Genomic DNA, 15,777 nt, shown 5'->3' with positions numbered 1-15,777 from the left:
TATGTACACAAGATTGTAAAAAATTTTGTTTTTTTTTGAAGAAAGCTCTTTTTTTTTAAACATTAATCAGGATGTCTTCTGCTTTGAGATTGGTGATGTTTCATTTTACAAGATAATAAACTGCAAATTCCCTTTTGGTACAAAAATACCCATCAGTTTTATCAATTCAAAATCCAACCAACAGAACGAGTTAGGCCATTGTGTCACAAAGTCGTGAGTCACAGCCCTCCATCCACACTGACTGATGATACACCCGCATGTGCTGAGCGACTGACAGATGTTCAGTGTCTCTGTGTCAATCACCGCTTTTCTCGCAGATCCCAGAGTCGGGAATTCTTTTGGAGCAGAAATTCTCTCTCGTTGGAAGAATACAGACATGTTGGCCTTCCCTCAGAACTCAAGCAAGACTCTCCTGTACTCATTACATGGTTTGCTGCAATTGTATAGGGTGTTAGTGAGGCTACACCTGGAATATTGTGTGCTGTTTTGGTGTCCTTATTGAGGAAGGATGTCCTTGCTATGGAGGGAGTACAGTGAACGTTTGCCAGGCTGATTCTGGGGATGGCAAGTCTGTCATATGAGGAGAGACTAAGTCTCATAGAAACTTGAAAAATTCTAACAGGATTAAACAGGATAGATTCAGAAAGAATGTCCCTAGTTGTAGAGGAGTCCAGAACTAGGGGTCATAGTTTGAGGATGATGCGTAAACCTTTTAGAACTGAAGTGAGGAGAAATTTCTTCACCTAGCGGGTGGTGAATGTGTGGAATTCACTAACACAAAGTAGTTGAGGCCAAAACGTTGTGTGATTTCAAGAAGAAATAAGATAGAGCTCTTGGGGCTAAAGGGGTCAAGGGATATGAGGGGAAGGGAGGATCAGAGTATTGAGTTGGATGATCAGCCATGATCAAAGATGAATGGTGGAGCAGGCTCAAGGGGCCAAATGGGCTACTCCTGCTTCTAGTTTCTATGTTGGTAAGGTCTCAGCTGGAGTAATGTGTCTAACTCTGGATGGCACAAGTAGGGAAGATGTTAAGGCTTTGGATAGGATGCGGAGATTTACCAGAACGATGGCTGAATTAAAGGATATCAGTTACAGGGACAGAATGTTGAATGGGATCATTCTGCTTACAGCAAAGAAGCTAAAGGGAAGTTTAATTAGATGTAGAGATTTAATAAAATTACAAGGCACTTTGATAGAGGTGGAAATGTTCCCACTGGCAGAAGAATCAGTAACCAGAGGAGCTGGATTTATGATTACTGACCAAGGAATGAGTAGTAATGGAGAATTTTGTTTTACGCAGTTGCTATCTGGAAGGCACTGCCTGAAAGGGCGGTGGAAGCAGATCGAATAATAACTTTCAAAAAGGGAGTTTGAGAAGGAAAACTTGCAGAGCAGGGAGAGTGGAACTAATTTGATATCTTGTTAAAAGGGCTATCACAACCATGACTGGCTGAATAGCCTCCTCCTGTGTTGCAGCATTATGTTTCTATAATTTGACCCAGTTTGTGACTGGATAAACACACTGGTTCAATTAGGAATAATGACTGACCTCTCTAACACAATAAGTCACAGTCACTGCTGCTGAGTGAACTTAATATTAAATATATTTATGATACAATTCATTCAAAAATACAAAAGTCTTCCTTAAAAAAAAATCATAATAAGCAGAACCAGATTAAAGCAAAACTTTACAGTGATTGGGGGTAGTTGCTGTACAAATAACCTGTAATAGAATAACGAAAGCATTGCAATAAAACATTGGACATCTCCTTGTAAAGTTCTGAAGCCTTGGAATCACAGCGTAACAATATCAGGGACTGAGTGTCAAAATCAGTGAACATCTCAGAACTGGGCCAACTATTATTAAAGAGCAATCATCCCAGCATGGGAAATTAATTTATACACGTGCACCCGGAATTCCACCACCCCACCCATCACGGAATTGGAGCGGGAGAGGGACGAACAACGGAAATGTCCATTGATCCTGGAAGCCGCAAAATCCTGCAGTCTCATTCCTGCAGATATTAATCATTGCTTTTTTAATTACTAAAGCTTTTCAACTCTCTTAATCCTGCTTTACTTTCCCTTTATTTTGCTTTCTGTATCTGATTTTTACATCGTATTAAATAATTTGACCAACATTTCTGCTTAGATTCTGGATTGTTCATTAACAATGTTTGAAAGTCTGGTTTAAGAGACACACAGTTGGTTGCCCTGTTTACTCAGATCTGCCCCAGATCCCCAGACGCTCCCATCCCCGATCACTCCCGTCCTGGATCGCGCCATCCCGGATCCCCAATCGCTCCTGTCCCCGGGATCCCCGATTGGTCCCCTTCCCTGGGATCCCTGATCATTCCTGCCCCGGGATCCCTGTACAGGGCACTGCACTGCAGTGACTCTCTGTCTGTAATGGATCCCAGTGTAAAACCTGTTGTCAGTTAGAATCAGTGCAATGAATAATTTGTGTCCATCAACCATTGTCTATTGACTGTGAATCCAGCTCAATATCTCAGACCTTTAGGGATGGGTGGGATTTTATGGCCTCGCTGGACCCAAGACGGGCAAATCCCGCCTGAGGTTGATGGCTCTTCCCATTGTCCGCTCTGATTCCGTGGTGGGCGGGGTGGTAGAATTCAGCGCACGCATCTAGTTTAAATTCCTGTTAACTCCCGTACATTTCAAGTTGCGAATATTAAATGATCTCACTGTTTTGATTTTAAGATTTTTTTCATCAAAAGACAATTTAAAAACATCTCCAGGCTCAGTGGAACCTTACAGAATTAATCAGAGAATGTACATAAATGGAAACAAGACTGGCTGCCTGCGCTACAAAATCTGCCTCTTCTGGCTGAAGACTTTCTTTAATCGATTAAACACGTAATTATTTCTAAAATTCTAGATTTCATTGATTACTCACACTGCAATCAGTAAAGAGCAAAAAATAATTCAAAGAAATAAGAAAGATTGAAGAGGTGTATCACTGACGGCACAGTGAAGCTTTGGTGAAGCTATTGTAATTGTAAAGATTTGGGGAGTGGTTGTTAAGACAGAAAATGATCGCACTTTGCTATTGGTCAGGAGTTGTTCCCGCCACAGTCCACACTATTTCACCTGAATGATCATCACCCAAAACCCAATTTGTATTGGGTTCGATGTGGATTGGCGCCCCTCATGGGCTGAATGTCAGAGAATGAATACTAACACATCTGATAATTAAATATAGAGAAAACCAAAGCCCTCGTCTTTGGTCCCTGTTACAATTTCTGTTCCCTCACCCTTCAATTCCCTCTCTTCCCGGTCTCTTGTCTGAGCCATTGCCATTCACAACGTCCATGCCCTATTTAACCTCAAGTTGAACCACTGACTCCACTTACTCCCCATTCCCAAGGCCACCTATTTCCACCTCCATGCTATTTCTCGTCTTCACCCTGCCTCAGCTCAGCTGCTGCTGAAACCCTCGTTAATATGGGTGGCACGGTGGCACAGTGGTTAGCACTGCTGCTTCACAGTGCCAAGGTGCCAGGTTCAATTCTTGGCTTGGGTCACTGTCTGTGTGGAGTTTGCATGTTCTCCCCATGTCTGCATGGGTTTCCTCCGCGTGCTCCGGTTTCCTCCCACACTCCAAAGATGTGCAGGTTAGATGGATTAGCCGTGCTAAATTGCCCCTTAGAGTTAGGGGGACTGGCTTCGGTAAATTCAGGGGGGTTGTGGGGATAGGACCTGGGTGGGATTGTGGTTGGCGCAGATTCGATGGGCCAAATGGCCTCCTTCTGCACTGTATGATTCTATGTCTCCTATCAGATGCAACTATTCCAATTCTCTCCTGAATCACCTCTCATCTTCCACCCCACACAAACCTGAGCTCATCGAAATTCTGCTGCCAGTCTCCCGTCAATCCTGTGCTTCCAAACTCCACTGACTCCCAATCCAGCAATGTCCCACTGCTGTCTCTGTACTCCTTTAACTCTGACCTCTCCAGTATCCCAGAATTCCATCGCTCCATCTTGGCAGCCATGCCTTCAGCTGCCTGGGTCCTAAGCTGTGGGATCCTTTCCTAAACTTCTGCTTCTCTCTCCTTTCAAAAAATCTCTTTAAGATCTCTCTATTTGATCCAGCTTTTCGTGATGTTTCTCCTTATGTGGTCTGGTGTCAATCTTTACCTCATGACATCACTGTGAAGTCGGAGGGGATGTTTTACCAAAGGCGCCATCATAACGAGGTCAATGACGTGGTATTTTAATGACGATTGATTTTTCCCAGGTGTTGGATGAGGTGGATTGATTCTTCGATTGGACCGAACGCTGTGGCTAGTTGTGGATTTATTCTCCCTATGTTTCATTCACCCAAGAGTCAACTGTCCATTTATTGATTGTCCAACATACAGAAAACCACTTATAGATCCTCATTCAGTGTAAAATTCTCACATAAACTAATGTAGGAATGGAAGCACCAGCCTTCTCCCACTCAAAGTCTGCTTCAGTTCAGACTCACCATGAACGTTGCAACATTCCAGTGCTGGGAATCGGTCCACAGCTCGAATTCCTGACTGGAGTTTGGAGTCTGCAGGACCTTTCCCGGTTTTCATGTAGTGGGGCTGTGTTTGGGGTGTGGGATGGGGGGAGCAGAAAGGGGAAAAGGCAGAAGAGGCTGAAGGATGAAGAGTACTCCCCCCTCAAATGTACTCTCGCTGACGGTCATAGTCACTGACCATCTGCTTAATGTGGGAGAGTTTGCGCTTCAGTCGCTTGCTCTGCAATCGCTTGCTTTGATATTCAGAGGTCTGAAAACAACAGGAAAGACAATACATCAGGAAAAATCCAACTCAACGTACAGGCACTTATTTCTTTGTCAATATCTGTTTTTCCTTTAAAACACCAGCTTAATATTCAAGAAGACAAGGTACATCAGTGATTGGGAATCGAGTATTTATATTTCTGGTACCTAATATCCCCATCAAATACTCTCAGGACAGCTACAGCACGGGGTTAGATACAGATTAAAGCTCCCTCTACACTGTCCTCCATCAAATACTCCCAGGACAGGGAGAGCATGGGGTTAGATACAGAGTAAAGCTCCCCCTACACTGTCCCCATCAACACTCCCAGGACAGGTACAGAATGGGGTTAGATTACCAGGTAATCTCATTCTCTGCTATTAGCCTTCAAGTTATGCACTTCAATGATAAATTACCAGTTTGTCTGCTTTTAGTGAAATTGGTTTTGTGATCAGTCTTGGCCAGGACACCAGAGATCACACCTTCTCCACTTTCAATAGTAGTCTGGGGACATTTATGTCTAATCTCAGGGCAGATAGAGTCTCAGTTTAATGTCTCATCCAAAAGTTACTGTTTTACTCTGTGCCGGACTCTCGGACTACTGCTTCACACAGCGCTGGATCTCGGAATACCGTGTCAGATAGTGCCGGACTATTGGAATACTGCTCCAGGAATGTCAGCCTGGATTTTGTGCTCAAGTATCTGCGATATTACAATTTTCCAGTCTAAGGTGAGAACGCTGCCCACATCCGTGTCAGACCAGAGGCGATGTTTGGAGACTGTTTGTTGGGAATATTATTGGATGTTCAATGCAGACTGAGCAATCAATAGTGAATTAAATGGGAATAAAAACAGAAAATGCTGGAAGCCTTCAGCAGGTCAGGCAGTCACTGTGAGGGCAAAACAAGCACTAATGTTTCTGGTCTGTGACCTTTTATCAGGATTCCATTCTCAGCTCTGATGAAATGTCAGCATTCGGACAAATTAACTCGGATTCTCTCTCCACAGACACTGCCAGGCCTGCTGAGTGTTTCCAGAATTTTCTGTTTTAATTTCAGATTTCCAACATCAGCAGCAGTTTTGCACTGACAGAACGGGGCCTGCGAGAGACAGACTCACCTTCTTAAAGTCCTTTAATCTGTTGTATTCCTCAGCGACTCCCTGTAACAAAGCAAAATAAGCATTGAGACAGACTAGAAAGTGATTATAAAACGCTATAGCGATAACAAAGCAATCACAAATTTTAAACACAAACAAAGCAACAGAAAGAAATCTGAGAAAACGCTGAGCTGAGAGACTTGGGGTTGGATTTCTGAAGCAGGCGGATCAGTAACAGCACACAAAACACAGACTGGAGCACTCCCTCCCCGTCACCTGATACTGGGAATGGGAACAGGAGTGTGGGAGAGCGAAGGGAAAGGTGGGGGAAGGGGCGAGGGAGGGAGGGGGAAGGGGTGAGGGTGCGGTGGAGGGAGTGGTGAGGGAAGGGGAGAGGCAGAGTGCATGGGGGCAAGGGAGAGGGGAGGAGGGAGAGGGGGACAGAGGAAGGGTGGGGAGGAGGGGGGCAAGGGAAGGCAATGGGGAGGGGGAGGGCAGAGGGAGGAGAATCTTTGCACCTGATAGCTGGGGTCATCCTCAGTCAGAACGTCCAGCCTCTTGCTCAGGAAATTGATCTGATTGTTGGTTTCATCCATTTCGGCACAGAGCTGTTTGTATTCCCGATGGTCAGCATCAAATTCCCGCTTGTACTCCTGTCGTTCGGGGTCAGAGGTTATGGGCGGGTACAAGCTGATAGGACAAGAGGACATGGGGTTAGAACACGACCCACCCGAATGTTGCCACACCCCCTCCCCGCCACCCACACCCCTATCTATCTGTCAGCACCCTGACCACAAACAAGACAAAGGCAAAGTGAGGGAGAGGTTAGGCTGTAGAATCTACTGTCATCTATGGCCTTTCACAAACCCAGGGTGTCCCAGAGGAATCCGCATTGTCGGAGGGTCGGCGCTGAGGGGGTGCCGCACTGTCGGAGGGTCAGTACTGATAGGGGTGCCGCACCGTCGGAGGGTCGGCGCTGAGGGGGTGCCGCACTGTCGGAGGGTCGGCGCTGAGGGGGTGCCGCACTGTCGGAGGGTCGGCGCTGAGGGGGTGCCGCACTGTCGGAGGGTCGGTACTGATAGGGGTGCTGCACTGTCGGAGGGTCGGTACTGATAGGGGTGCCGCACTGTCGGAGGGTCAGTACTGATAGGGGTGCCGCACTGTCGGAGGGTCAGTACTGATAGGGGTGCCGCACTGTCGGAGGGTCAGTACTGATAGGGGTGCCGCACTGTCGGAGGGTCAGTACTGATAGGGGTGCCGCACTGTCGGAGGTGCCATTGTTCAGATGAGACATTATAGTGAGGTCCCACCTGTCCGCAGTCATGATTCAAAATTAGAGGCAAGAGTTCCTCCAGGAATGTGACCAGAATTGGCAACTCCATCCTGGATATTGAAATGATGTTATTTATAAGGGGAATGTAATTACTCCAGGTGACTCAATGTGGCAAATAACTGACTGAAAATTATTGAAAAGAAGAACTATATACGATGAAGGGGTTTACATCACAACCGTACAGTCTATTCCAATGTCTTGACTCCAACTAAAGCCTTGCCCCAGCAATGCGCGATTCAATCCTGATTGGCCCAGGTTTGTGCGCTCATGTTCCATTGGCCTTGGCTCAGTCATGTGACATGTGAAGGATTGCCCCTTAAAGGGACCAGACCGCCACAGGTGGGAACCTTCCATCTAGAAAGAAATGAAGCTTCTTATATCGGTCAGAACTCCTCCATATAAGGAGCGACACTTTCTAAAGAACTTCTATTCTCTCATGAGCTCAGTTGGTCCTCGATTGTTGTACAGCTAATGAGGTGCTTACTGAAGTATGGTCACTGTTGTCGTGTAGAAAATGCAGCTGCCAATTTATACACAGGAAGATCCCATTAAACAGCAATGTGATAACGGTCAGGTTGTTGGTGTTAGTGATGATGCTTGAGCGAGAATTTTTCTTCAAAATGATACTTTGGGATGTTTTATATCCACCGAAGAGAGTAGACGAGCCTTGGGAAATATCTCTGAGAGACTGTACCTCCAACAATGCAGCATTCCCCCAGTACTGGGAGCGCTAGTCTAGATTAGCAGCTCAGCTTTCTGGAGCTGAACTCAGACTCAGAACCTGTGATTGAGGGAGAGGGAGTTCTACCCACTGTGCCCAGCTGTGGGAACGCAAAGCTCTGCTGCAGTTAATCGACATGGAATAGGCTGAGACAGGTTAAGTCTAAGAAGCTGCATTACGGCTACAACAGCAACACTGGGAATATCCGAGGAATCTGCTACCCACCTTTCCCATTCCTCATCATCCATGTCATCGCAGGATTCCGCCCCTGTTGTGTAATCAGTTTCGTATTGAGATTCCTCCACCTCGGACTTGCCCCGTCTCCTCCTCCTCTTCCTTCGATTGGCTGGAGGCTTCTTTGCTGTGTCTTCAGATGGAGTGGAGCTGAAATTCCTCGAGGGGTTTGAGTCGGGGTGGTACCTGGTAATCAAGCACAAAGAGTAAAACAGTCACTGCTTTTCATAAACACAGGTACATTTCCCCAGGGTATAGATTGTGACGATCCCTATTCTATAAAACCCCATCAGAGACTCTACTGAAAAAAGATAATCATCGGGACTCTTCCTAGTGTTCTCCTCTCCTGAACTGTGCCCTGCTGGTTAGGGGGGCGCAGGTTAGGCTGTTACAGCATTGTTATATATCCCCATTTCCATTAATGGAGGTATTATACAAACATTCAAATTTGGAGCAGGAGTAGGCCATTTGGCCCCTCCAGCCTGCTTCACCATTTGATAAGGTCATGGCTGATCTGATTGTGGCCTCAACTCTTTCCTTTCCGTTCCTTCGATTCCTTTTCAATCAAGAATCTAACTCAGCTTTAAAATATTCAATAGCTCTGCCTCCACTGATTTCTGAAAATGGAATCCTCAGATTAGTGACCTTCAGGGCAAATATTTCTCATCTCACTCCTAAATGAGAGACCTTTATTTTTAAGCTCTGTCCCCTATTCTAGTCTCTCTCACAAGAGGAAACATCCTTTCAGCCTATCAATTTCCTCAGGATCTTATATATTTCATTAAGGTCACCTCTATATTCTTCTCAACTCAAATCAGTAAAGGCCCAACCTTTCCCCATAAGATAATAACTTCATCCTAAGAATCAGTTGAGTGAATCTTCTCTGAACTACTTCCAATATAATTATATATCTTCTTGAGGAAGGAGATCATAACTGTACACAGTACTCCAGGCATGGACTCACCAAGATCCTGTACAACTGCAACAAAACCTCCTGACTTGTTCCATTTGCTTTCCTAATCACTTGCTGTACTAACTTTGTGATTCATGTACTAGAACACCCAGATCCCTCTGTAGTACTGAAATCTCTCTCCATTTAAATCATATTCTGCTCTTTCATTCTTCCTGCCAAAATGGACCAGCTCACGTTTTCCCACATTATATTCCACCTGCCAATTTTTTGCCCAATCCCTTAACCTGTTTATATCCTTTATGTCCCCCTCACAACTTACTCTCTTACCCTATTGTGACACCAGCAAACTTAGCAATCATATATTTGCAGTTTATCCAAGTCATTGATATAAATTGTAACTAGCTGACATACATTATTGTCAGACACTCTCTAACTATAATATTAATTTGAAAAAACACTGAAGGATCTTTCTAATCCTTTTTATCAAGTGAAATCAGTGAGTTAATAAAACATAAACCTTTATATGAAGCGGATGTGACATAGAAGCACCAACAGACGCACAAACCAAATACTCCTTCAGGAGCTGGCGAGTGTGTCACTTTGTTTATTCTAGCCTCGGTAAGCTGAGCTCAAAAGTCTCCAGGAGCTATCAAATCTTTTTATATCCTAATCATGTCCTTCTAATGTAGTGCCATTATATCAGCAAATTGTAACTGCATCTGGTTAATCACTCATGCCTCCCCCAGGGGGCAGTGTCGAGAGCTCTGCTCTTTTTGGTGTTTGATGATGATGTGGACTCTCGGGTACAGGACAACATTTCAAATCAGAACAGTGTGAAGGATAGGAATTAAACTTCAGGAAGCTGTAAACATACCGGAGAAATGGGAAAATCGCGGTTCTGGGAAATGTGAAGTGAAAGGTTTCAGAAGGAAGAATGAGGACAGACAGTTTGGACAAATGGAGTAATTTTAACAGTGGGGTGGTGGGGGTGGGGGGGTGAAGTAGGGGGGCAGGAACAGAGAGGGTGAGGGCTGAGTATGAAGACATATCTTTGAAGGCGACAGAACAAATTGAGAACACCATTAGAAAAGCAAAAACTACAAAGGTGCAGAAATTATGCTGAACATTCAGAAAACACTGATTTGATTTGATTTATTATTGTCACATGTATTAACATACAGTGAAAAGAATTGTTTCTTGCAATTTATACAGACAAAGCATACCATTCATAGAGAAGGACAGGAGAGAGTGCAGAATGTAGTGTTACAGTCATAGCTAGGGTGTAGAGAAAGATCAACTTAATGCAAGGTAGGTCCACTCAAGAGTCTGATGGCAGCAGGGAAGATGCTGTTCTTGAGTCGGTTGGTATGTGACCTCAGACTTTTGTATCTTTTTCCTGACGGAAGGTGGGACAGAGAATGTCCGGAGTGCACGGGATCCTTAATTATGCTGGCTGCTTTGCCAAGGCAGCGGGAAGTGTAGACAGAGTTAATGGATGGGAGGCTGGTTTGCGTGATGGATTGGGCTACATTCACAACCTTTTGTAGTTCCTTGTGGTCTTGGGCAGAGCAGGAGCCATACCAAGTTGTGATACAACCAGAAAGAATGCTTTCTATGGTGCATCTGTAAAAGTTGGTGAGAGTCCCAGCTGGAGGATTGAGACCAATTCTGGGCACATTAGGATGGATGTTGAGGCCTTGGAGACAGAGCAGAGGCGATTTACGGGAATAGGAGCAGGGATGAGAGGCTTCAGTTAATGTGGAGACTGGAGAAGCTGGGATTGTTCTCCTTAGAGCAGAGAAGGTTAATAGATTTAGTTGATCTGTTCAAAATGGTGAGAAATTGATTCAATTGGGAGTGTAAAATTGGGCAGGTACAGGACGCATCATCTACCTATCAGTTTACCACAAGGTGAACTTAGTTTAAAATTCCATCCTTATTACTAACCAAAGTCTTGTCCCCATCATCCGACCCCACATTTTGTGTAAAAGGGTCAGAGAGGAGATTTGGAGAATCTTTCTTGATGTAATGAGTTTTTACAGTTTCAAAAGGTGGTGGAAGCAGTTTCAATAACTCTTGAAGGGGAAATAATGTCCAGGGCTATGGGGAAAGAGCTCTGAAGTATTAGGAAGAGCATCGAGTAACAAGAATTATGGGGGGCACAGTGGTTAGCATGGCTGCCTCACAGCGCCAAGGACCTGGGTTCAATTCTGGCCTCGGGTGCTCGGGTTTCCTCCCACAGTACAAAGATGTGGAGGTTAGGTGGATTGGCCATTTCAGATTGCCCCTTAGGGCCCCAGCATGTGGGGACAATGAGGATTAATAGGATAAAAGCATGGGGCTATAGGGATAGGGCAGGGATTGGGACTGGGTAAGATGCTCTGTCGGAGAAATGGTGCAGACTCGATGGGTCGAATGGCCTCCTTCTGCTCTGTGGAGATTCTACAATTTGATCCTACGAAGTAGGATTAACTGGATAGTTCTACCAAAGAGTCAGTACAGGCATAGTATCCCTACAATGCAGAAAGAGACTATTTGGCCCATCGAGCCAACATCGACCACAATCCCACCCAGGCCCTATCCCTGTAACCCCATGTATTTACCCTCGTAATCCCCCTGACATTAAGGGACAATTTAGCGTGGCCAATCCACCTAAACTGCACATCTTTCAGACTGTGGGAGGAAACCGGAGCAGCTGGAGGAAACCTACGCAGACACGGGGAGAATGTGCACACTCCACACAGACAGTGGCCAGAATTGAACCCGGGTCCCTGGCGCTGTGCCATATGATGGGCTGAATAGCCTCCTTCTATATTACAAGATTATTAATTGCATAATTTGGTCACACTTGACACTTACTGATTTTGATTTTCCACATTATATGGAGGTGAATTATATCCATTGGCGCTCATCACACTGATACCATTGGCTGGTTTATCGAAGTACTGGACTGGCTCCACTTCATTGTGACCTCCATCTGGAACAGTCTTCACCTGAATGAGCAGAAAGGGGCAAGAAGTGAGTAACTTGATGGATCACTTACACATAATAAACTGAGCTGCTGTATTTTAATGAGATGAATTGGGAAGAGGGTTGTGAAAGACAACAGGGTCAGGGAATAGGTTCGAGTGGGATTAGACTGGGTAGGGCGACGAAGTGTGTGTGGAACCAGGAGGAGGAGGAAGGGAAGAAGGGGATTAGACTGGGTAGGGCGATGAAGTGTGTGTGGAACCAAGGGGAGGAGGAAGGGAAGAAGGGGATTAGACTGGGTGGCTTGTGAAGAAAAACAGTAAGCTCTGATTTGATGGGCTGAATGGCTTGCTTCTAATCTGGAACATTATGTGGTTCACACCAAAATTTAAACCAAGAAAGACAGTTGTATTTTACATCATAGCTCATCGGTGGCACAATGGTTAACACAGCTGCCTCACAGCAGCTGAGTCCCAGGTTCAATTCCTGGCTCGGGTCACTGTCTGTGAGGAGTTTGCATGTATTCCTCGTGTCTGCACGCGTTTCATCCGAGTGCTCCGGTTTCCTCCCACAGTCCAAAGACGTGCGAGTTAGGTTGATTGGTGATGCTAAATTAACCTTTAGTGACAGGGGAATTAGCAGCACATATGTGTGGAATTATGGGTGTAGGGCCTGGGTGGGATGTGGTCGGTACAGACTCAATGGGCCGAATAGCCTCCTTCTGTGCTGTAGGGAGTCTAGGATTCAAATCATGTCACACCCCTGTATTAGTCAGAGCAACTGATCAATTAATGTGTTTGGCACTGGGTTGCTGGACTAAGGAACGTTGGCCAGGACATCAGGAGATCACGCTGTGCTCTCCATCTCCGCTGACCCTGTACCTTTTAAGAACTCTTTGAAACAGTGGAACAAGCAGCAGAAGCTCTAGTTTAACATATCATCTGAAAAGTGGCACCTCTGACTGTGCAGCACTCACTGTGGTACTGCAATGCTGACCTGGATTATTGACTCAATTCTCTGGAGTGAAATATGACCTCACCACCATCAGATTCAACAGCGAGATTGCTGTCCACGGAGCTAAACAAACACTTAGCTGTTACCTCAAACAAGCACTTGCATTTTTATAGCACCTTTAATGGGAGAAAACATTCCAGTGTGCCTCAGAGGAGTAATTATCGCTCAACATCTCACTACAAAGGGATATTTGGACAGGTCAGAGAGGCAGATTTTAAAAAGCTCCTCTAGTAGGAGTGAGGGGTGGAGGGTTAGAGATGTTTAGGGAGAGTTTAGGGCCAAGAGAGCTGAAGGCACGGCCCCCACTGGCGCAGTGATAGTAAAGGGGGACATGGATGAGGCCAAAGCGAAAGGAGATCTCCATATCTCAGAGGGCAGTGAGGCTGGACGAGGTACGGAGGGCTTTGAAAGCATTTGAATTTTAGAATCAAGGTGTTACCTCCATGAGCCACATTCCTTACTCTGTCCTGGGATTGGTTTTAGTGTGGATTACTGGCTTTGTGCCTCAACCAACTGCAGCCCCTTCCTGTGAATGAAACTAAATAGTGAGTGATAATGGACTATTCAACCTTGTGATGTCTTACAGCTCAGCCCAGTTGTCAGGCTGAGTATCAGCTTGATGTCACTGGACAGCAGTCAGGAATATTAATCCTGCCCTGTTCTCATTCTCAATTCTGCTGCTTTTGATCAAGTCAAGATCAGCTAATTAAACCTGGGATTGTCCATTAATCAAATTCAGGGGAGTGGCAGAGCTTCCACTCTACAATCGAGCTGTTGTTTATTGGTGTGTGGACTTGAGTCAGTCCTACGAATGATTGTTGTTCCAAACACAGATCTCAATGAGTTGTGTAACTCACTTCTGCGTGAGAGTCAGAGCGATACTGACCCTCCCTGACATTCTAACCATAATATCATCCCAAAACTGGATTCTCACTTCATTCTTAAACCCAGGCCACCCACCTTTTGCCCCATGTCCCTCAATCCAACCATCTCTCTTTTAAAAGTTTATTTATTAGTGTCACAAGTAGGCTAACGTTTACACTGCAATGAAGTTACTGTGAAAATCCCTGACTAGCCACACTCTGGCACCTGTTTGGGAACACTGAGGGAGAATTTAACATGGCCAATGCACCCTAACCAGCACATCTTTCAGACTGTGGGAGGAACCTGGAGCACCCGGAGGAAACCCATGCAGATACAGGGAGAATGTGCAGACAGTGACCTAAGCCAGGAATCGAACCCGGGTGCCTTGCGCTGTGAGGTAGTAATGCCAACCACTGTGCCACCTGTAAATCACTTACAGTCAATTTCATAGGTCGTTCCCTATCATTCTTTGATTCCCATTTGGATGAAGTGTTTCAACAAACACAAGAGGAGCAGGAAGAAGCTTTTTAACTCCTAGACTCTGCTCCGCCAATCAATTCGGTCAGAACTGATTTGCATCTAAATCCCATTTCCTTTGCCACCTTTACTGAACAGAAACATTGCCCATTACAGTCACAAACTCTCCGATATCAGCAGCTTGGGTCAAATGCAAATTCCATTTGTCTGAAAGGGTCTCGCAAGATTCATCTTCAGACCCTCAGCATCCTCATTGTGGAGATCTGGTCCCGAGACACAAACTCTTCACTACAGGAGAGGCCATCAACATCACAAAGAGAATTGAGGAACTCCAATTGAAAGAAAGCAGGGAATGAATCTGGAACGGATCCAAAACCTCATCTCAGAGGCAATGCCTAGAACGACAGACCAAGGCGCTTCCTCACGTGTGATGGATACTCGGTGCTGGGTCAATGTGATTGTGTCACTGTTATTATATTTAGTATTGCAGAGTCATAGAGCAATACAGCTTGGGACCAGGCCCTTCAGCCCAACCGGTCCGTGCCGACCATGGTACCCTCCCAGCTAGTCCCAATTGCCCGCGTTTGGCCCATATCCCTCTAATCCTTTCCTTTCCATGTACTTATCCAAATGTTTTTCAAATGTTGCTATTGAACCTGCCCCAACCACTTTCTCTGATAGCTCATTCCATTCACACCCCACCCTCTGTGTGAAAAAGTTGCCCCTCAGGTCCGTTTTAAATCTTTGCCCTCTCATCTTAAATCTGTGCCCTCTAGTTTTTAATTCGCCTTCCCTGGGATAAAGACTATGTGCGTTCATCCTATCTTTGCCCCCCATGATTTTATTCACCTCAATAAGATCAACCCTCATTCTATTAGGTTCCAAGGAATAAAGTCCTAGCCTGGCCAACTGCTCCCTATAACTCAGGCCTACTAGCCCTGGCAACATCCTCGAAAATCTAACCTGGATCAGGTCAAAGGGGTTAAGTGAAACCAAATTTAAATTGTAGAAGTGTCTTGTCAGGTGACTTGCATTTTTATGATGTTTTTCATAATCTTGTCACCAAATGCCAACAAAATATTTTCTGAAATGTAGCCACTGCTGTAAGGCAGGCAATTTACACACAGCAAGATCCCACAACCAGGGGTGTGATAATGGCCACACCACCTGGTTTATGGTTGAGGAATAAATCCTATCCAGGGCACGGGACAGAGCTCCCCTGCTCATCTTCAGATCTCTATCACAAGATTTTACATCCACCTGTATGGGCAGATGGGACCTCACTTAACATCTCATTCCAAAAGACAGCAACTCCAACATAAGAACATAAGAAATAGGAGCAGGAGTAGGCCATCTAGCCCCTCGAGCCTGCCCCGC

General features: G+C 45.4%; 1 protein-coding gene across 1 annotated transcript in view; it reads right to left on the bottom strand.

The window, feature by feature from the left end:
• Positions 1-1,588: 1,588 nt before the first annotated feature.
• Positions 1,589-15,777, bottom strand: part of LOC145358900 (uncharacterized) — a 54,937-nt gene continuing 40,748 nt past the window's right edge. Inside the window, exons 9-13 of the mRNA XM_080213274.1 lie at positions 11,935-12,068; positions 8,154-8,348; positions 6,393-6,564; positions 5,896-5,937; positions 1,589-4,782 (exon numbers count right to left, since the gene is read on the bottom strand). Of these exons, the coding sequence (XP_080069400.1) occupies positions 4,675-4,782; positions 5,896-5,937; positions 6,393-6,564; positions 8,154-8,348; positions 11,935-12,068 (651 nt within the window). The 3' untranslated portion in view covers positions 1,589-4,674. The remainder of the gene's footprint in view (positions 4,783-5,895; positions 5,938-6,392; positions 6,565-8,153; positions 8,349-11,934; positions 12,069-15,777) is intronic.

Source organism: Carcharhinus amblyrhynchos, chromosome 26 (assembly GCF_965287045.1).
Source record: "Carcharhinus amblyrhynchos chromosome 26, sCarAmb.v2.hapA, whole genome shotgun sequence".
Lineage (NCBI taxonomy): Eukaryota > Metazoa > Chordata > Chondrichthyes > Carcharhiniformes > Carcharhinidae > Carcharhinus > Carcharhinus amblyrhynchos.
This window is presented reverse-complemented; position numbering and strand designations above follow the sequence as displayed.